This window comes from Diachasma alloeum, unplaced genomic scaffold, assembly GCF_001412515.2.
Source record: "Diachasma alloeum isolate Michigan unplaced genomic scaffold, Dall2.0 Dall_scaffold_00288, whole genome shotgun sequence".
NCBI classification, from domain to species: Eukaryota; Metazoa; Arthropoda; class Insecta; order Hymenoptera; family Braconidae; genus Diachasma; species Diachasma alloeum.
This window is the reverse complement of record NW_021680427.1, coordinates 926,352-932,793: the sequence shown is the minus strand read 5'-3', so window position 1 is coordinate 932,793 and position 6,442 is coordinate 926,352. Positions and strand designations below refer to the sequence as shown.

Sequence of the window (6,442 nt, the reverse complement as noted above, 5' to 3'; positions counted from 1 at the left end):
GCGGGGGAGATGACTTTTTTATGAGGCATGAATAAATGTAGGTGATGATTACGTGGAAATCGGACAGAATGGCACGGGGAGAATGCAATAAGGATGATTTGTATTTAAAAGTTTAGTAGTGAATTTGAGGAAGGTGATGAAATTTTTGTTCCATTACTAATCCACTAAAACAAATTCAACGAAATAAAATTGAACGAATTAAAATTTAACAAAACTAGGCAGATAGCGCGCTTCGCGCGCGCTACCTAGGTTGCATGAAATTGATATTTGTCGTCATTTTCATGAATTATAAATCCCCCGACTTACGAACTACGTGATCCTACATTATGTCAATTTTTTTATTATATTTCAATCGTGTTTTAATATTTATATCAGAAATAATTATAATTATTGTGACAATTAAATTAACCAACTATAAACCAACTTTAAACAGAAACTTCACTTCATTCTCCTGACAACTTCACAAATGATAACGATGTTCAAATCGATTCGTCATACAAATTGACGGATCGAATCGAAAGCTTCATCATTACCAATAAATGATTTCGAAAAATGGAAAATATCAATGCATTTTTAATGGGGCATCAGTTTGGTGTCAATTTTTTGAATGTAAATGTAATATTTCCATATTTAAGCATTAGGTACTTACACAGATTTCGAAAATAACCGAGGAAATTTTCCTCACGAAGAGGAAAAAATTTGAATTTTCGCAGCGTGATATCCCAAAATCAAATTATTATTGCTTATCAGAATTTATCTATTGGATGGAATGGATAAAACACGGTATTAATTGCAAGATCTCGACAAGATCTTCAAATTAGTATATAATACCTCCCTGCTGGTGAAGTCCAAACATCATTATTTGTTAGCAACTATGATTTTTTAAGTGTGACATGAAGTAAAAAATAGAAACAATCTACCATAATTGGATGAAAATTCCACGAAATCAGATTTTTTATGTACCATTTTGAAGAACTAACAATACTCTTCAAAATGATGTACGAATTCTTCACTTTACTTCAACGATAGTGATTGAAAAATGCGAACTAATCTGAATTCAGAAAAAAGTCAAGAAATTCCACTTTTAGATAAAATCTCCTATAAGTTGATCAAACTTGGCTGTACTTAAATAGTTCAGGGGTCAATTTGAAGGCAATTCAATGTGCTTTGAATTATATATAACATATTCCCACAAACTTGAAGAAAAAAACAGAAAATATCATCGTTTATAGAAAAAAAATGGAAATTTTCAAAACGTGACATGCCAAAATCGATGCATTACCGCTTGTAACAATTGATCTAATGGTTGGAATCAATAATATGAGGTATCAATTTGAAGATCCCAATGAAACCTTTGAATTGATATATGATATATCCCCGCTGATTAAGTATAAACCCTTGATAAATTACAAAAACTGTCATTTTCTAGGTGTGACAAAACATAAAAAATGGAAAAAAACTGTAATAAATTGATGAAAATCCAATTAAATCGCATTTTTAATACACCATTTCGAAAAACAGTACATGTTCTTCAAAATGATGTATAAATATCTTTGTTTAAGCCACTTGAAAGCATCGAAAAATCCATCCGAAGTTAATTTTTCAAGTGAAACATGAAAATTCACTTATCGCCTAAAACTCTCATAACTCAATGAAAAATGGTCAGAATTGGATGAAACAGACGTCACTTTGGAACTCATTTAATGAGCTTTCTAAAGATTGTACTATATACATGGTTCATAGAACAGGAAAAAGAGCTTGAGCATAGAAACCAAAGAAAAAAGCCTGGTAACGCTCACGGATCTTTTACTTATGGATCAAATTCAACACATAGACATACTTCATCAGCATAGATTTAAACATCTGCATTTTTAATACTATTGAGACAGAAATTTGAAAGTCTTGCCAGAGTAGCTATTGAATTTTCAGAAGTTGAATCCTTGAAGGAATTAGAAAATAAACTGCGCGCAATTTTTGATCCACTGTGCACAGTCAATAAATACAAAGCTGAGCAGGACAGTATATTTAAAAGTCATGGTGAGAATATCATAGATTATGTGAATGGCTTCCGAAATATTTATAACGAAATGAGACGGCTAGATAATAATGATACAATCACATTGCATTCTTTAGAGAGAGAGAGAAACTTGGAAGCGAAGCGATCCAAACATTTTTTAATAAATAATAATAAAACTCGATGTCAAAATATCGAGTAATTATTATGAAAATACAAAGAAGAAAAGAGGCATGAACCTGGAGAGAATTGAATATGAGGACAAGTTGATGACAAAAGGGCGGGAACGTGTAGTGAGTGAGCATTGTGTTGAATTTATTTGTGTAGAAATGCATCTGGTGAAATCCCTGAATGTTGAGTTCCCGATCTGTTAAATTGTCTATGTGTTGAGTTGCAAATGTGTTAAAATATGTTGTGTTGAATTGACTATGCGGTGATTAGCCATGATACCGAAATTTTTATGAGAATTTTTTCGATCTATTGTATCACTAGTTCTTTCCTTCAGACGAATTACGACTGCACCTACGACGAAATTTAATAGAAAAACCTAGCGAATTCGCAGACAATTCTATTTGATTTCTATTGAACTTTCTATTAATTTTAGGCGAATTCTGTTGAAATGTTCAATTGAAAATATTCCATACAAAAAGTCAATAGAATTCGATTTTTCTATATAACTTATTCTACTGAGATATTTTCTATAGAATTTACTCAATTCACATTTTCCAAGTTTTAAAAAATGTTATTTCTCTTCTTTTTTCATCAAGAAAACTGAAAAAAAAACTTGGAACATTTCAATAGAATTCGCCAAAAAATAATAGAAAGTCCAATAGAAATCCAATAGAATTGTCTAGCGAATTTGTTAGCTCTTTGTATGAAATTTATTGATGCGTGTCAATTTACGGGAATAGCAGGTTTTTTTTCAATTCAATTTCAATTTCAATTCCTCATGTTTGAAATATCAGCCTCAGTATTCGGTCCTATTTCTTTTTGGATGTGTTGAAAAATTATACGCAAAAAAAGAAATTTATGTATGAAAAAATGGACAATAATACTAGTTTTTCATTTAAAAAACAAATGTTCGAAAGAGACTATGAAAAAATTAATGAAATCGATTTGAAGTTGATTTTTTCATAAATTTTCTGAATTTAAGGAGTCACCCACGAAAAAGTCATCGAAACACGTAACGAATTCAATAGAAAATCCTATTAGCTTTCCGTTGAAGTTTTAGTGGAAATTCTATAATTTTTTGGCTGATTCTATTGAAGAATGCCGCAGTTTTACTATCCGTTTCTTTATAGAAAATTTATAATGAAAATTATTTTATAGAAAAATTAGTAGGATTTCATCTTTCTATACACCTTTTCCTATTAAGACCTTTTCAGTAGAAATTCCTCCACATGAATTTTTAGTTTTTTCATCAAATGTAAATCAAATGAAAAAAGTTGGAAAATTTGAGCCGAGGAATTTCTATTGAAAATATATTTATAGAAAAGGCTATACAGGGCGTCCTACGGCCGATCCTTTTCTTTCGAGAGTATTGAAGAGGGCGCTTTTTAAACTAGAAAGTTCCCTTTCCCCTTTTGGTCTGACCTTTTTTGGTCTATTACTACTAATTTCAGGGGCGGATATAATTTTTAGAGTTGAATATCGCAGAAACTATGTGCCAGAAAATTTTACAAAAAATTCTAATCATTATTTATCATCTCCTAAAGTGTGTACTGCAGCTCGTTAGAATTTGTTTCAATAGCTGGACAATCTTATAAACGTTACTTATGAAAAACATGAGGACAATCGCAAGAAAAACCTTTTTTCTAGGGATATACCTCAAATAATTAAAAGACCCCAATATTTATTAAATAAATAAATCGTAAAAATATTTTATTTCCTCAAAAATCTCTATGTACAGTCATTTAAGCAGCTGTCCCCAGCCATCTACGAATGAATAATTCCATCAATAAATAGGATGAATAAATACGAATGATTAAGTTAATGGCGGATTAAGTACTAATTGGAGATCTAGGCAGCGGCTGCAGGTGGTGGTCGGAGCATTGATCTCGTCGCAGACGAGAGCTTCTGCGATACCAAGTGGGCGATGTGCGATGATCTGCGCCACACAAATTCACGAGTTCTGTCGTGATCGTCTGGACTGTCGACTTGAACCTGAATACAATAATTACATGCGTTATGAGAGTGTAAAATCGAATATTTCCCTCAAAGAAATGCAAATTCTCAGGCCCCAAGACTTTTACGGTACACTGTTAGAAATTTTTTGAAATTTCATGGAAAATATGATAGTAATTCCCATGAGAGTGACGTTGAATCGGATTTAGGGCAAAAATTTCAAGTTGTAGGTAAAATTCAAAGAAATTCATGAGTTTTCAGTGGGAGTGACATGGAAATTTCACAATTTCATTGAATTTTCAATGGAACATGAATACTCACAAACTGACATGAATTTTCAATTTTTCCCTGAATTTTTCGGATTTTTCTGACTTCTCATGGAATAATTTAACTGAAAAATCAAGTATTTTATTGATTTTCAGATCATTCGAACAGAAAATTGATGGAATATTTGATTTTTCAATGAAACTATTTCCTGAAATTTCCGTGGAAATTAAACACGATAAAAAATTCCAGGATTTGTCGCGGAAAATTCCATCGAAAATTTTTAACAGTGTACTTTGTGCACGGAACGTTCAAATCTCTCGATTATTAGACGCACGATAAAATTTAATAGAAAAACCTATCTAATTCGTTAAAAAATTCTATTGAATTTCTAATAAACTTTCTAATAGTTTTTGGCTGATTCTATTGACATGTTCAATAGAAAACATTTAATAGAAAAAGTCAACAGAATTCCATTTTTCTATATAACTTATTCTTTTCATATATTTTCTATAGAATTTGTTCGACTCAAATTTTTCAAGATTTTTTCATTCTCTTTTTCTTTTCATTTCATCAAAAAAATCAAACGAAAAAATTTAGAAACTTTCAGCCGAGGAAATTCTGTAGAAAATATCTCAATAGAATAAGTTATATAAAAAGATTGAATTCTATTGACTTTTTGTACTGAATATTTTCTATTGAACATTTCAATAGAATCGGCCAAAAACTCATAGAACAGTTCAAAATTCAACAGTTCCAAAAGAATAAGTTTTTCTATTAAATTTTTCCGTCCGTGTATCGAATTTACGTTGCGTGGGTAACAATTGGTCGCGAGATGTTTTTGAGGTCATCAGACTTTTTTCTCATACTCCCCAACCACCTCTGATGAATTTCCACCGCCAGGGGCAATGATTTAATTTTTTAATATGTCAAACAAAATAATGGCCTCATTAAATACGATTCGTTTTGTGGAGCTCGAAAATTCAATTTTTAAGGAGAATTTTTTTTTAAATCTTATACTTTTTCAACTTCTCTGACTATCCCTCAATCATTGTCATACTCTATACCTACATTCCACGGAAATGAACATATTTTATAATTTTTATAATATTAGAACTTAAATTCCAAGTTGAAGGAGTTTCTCTGTTACCCCGTCTGTTTTTCTCACCTCTATATTCAGTAATAATTTTGTAGATTGATACAAATTCACCCAGAATAATATCGAAATGTATTGATTGCCTAATTTTCCACGAAATGTAAAGTCTTCCATCGAGAGACTGAACATTTTGCGCGCGAAGTACCGTAAAAGCCTTGGGGCACGAGACTTTTCATTTTTCTGAGAGAAATATTCGATTTCCGATTTCTCAAGATACCAAAAACAGACTGGGAAAAAAAATTACTTTTGCCAAGGAATCATTTTCTTGGGAGAAGAATTTATTTTTTTAGGAGCTTATTTCTCTAGGCCAGTCATTCCCAGGTGGTCCATGTTCATCTCCAAATAATATAATTATGTGGAATAATGAGATGATTATGCTACATATGACCTTAAATGAACACGCTTCATTATTTTTCAATTTTTTCAAATTCGAGATTTTCTAACGTATAATAATTTGGAATAATTTTGAAGGTTAATAATTGTCAATGGAGTTCATTCAAGGTCATATGTAATATAATCATTCCATAATTCAACATAATTATAATATTTAGAGGTGGACTTGGACTTCTTGATAATGACTGGCCTGGAGAAATACGCTCCTAAAAGAATAAATTCTTCTTGTTAAAATAATTTTGGGCCATGTTTAGGTCAGCAGCAGTTAACATTGGGGAATATGGATTTCTTGGAGTATATCTTATTATTTTCCTATTTACTAAAAATGAACGAAACGGGAAGTTGTTTTATATCGAGATATCTCGAAACTGCCTGACCGCTAATCCTTAAATCTGATTGGTCAATATGTGACACGAAGTTATTCACAAAAAAAACACGCGGCATTTTCAAATTCTTCAGTGACATAATTTCAAATTCTTCAGAGGTAAATT

General features: G+C 31.2%; 1 protein-coding gene across 1 annotated transcript in view; it reads right to left on the bottom strand.

Annotated features, from left to right (window-relative positions):
• Positions 1-3,919: 3,919 nt before the first annotated feature.
• The window catches only part of LOC107038759 (acidic repeat-containing protein), a 19,786-nt gene continuing 17,263 nt past the window's right edge, over positions 3,920-6,442 (bottom strand). The window contains exon 8 of the mRNA XM_015258011.1: positions 3,920-4,177. Coding sequence (XP_015113497.1) covers positions 4,034-4,177 — 144 coding nt within the window. The 3' untranslated portion in view covers positions 3,920-4,033. The remainder of the gene's footprint in view (positions 4,178-6,442) is intronic.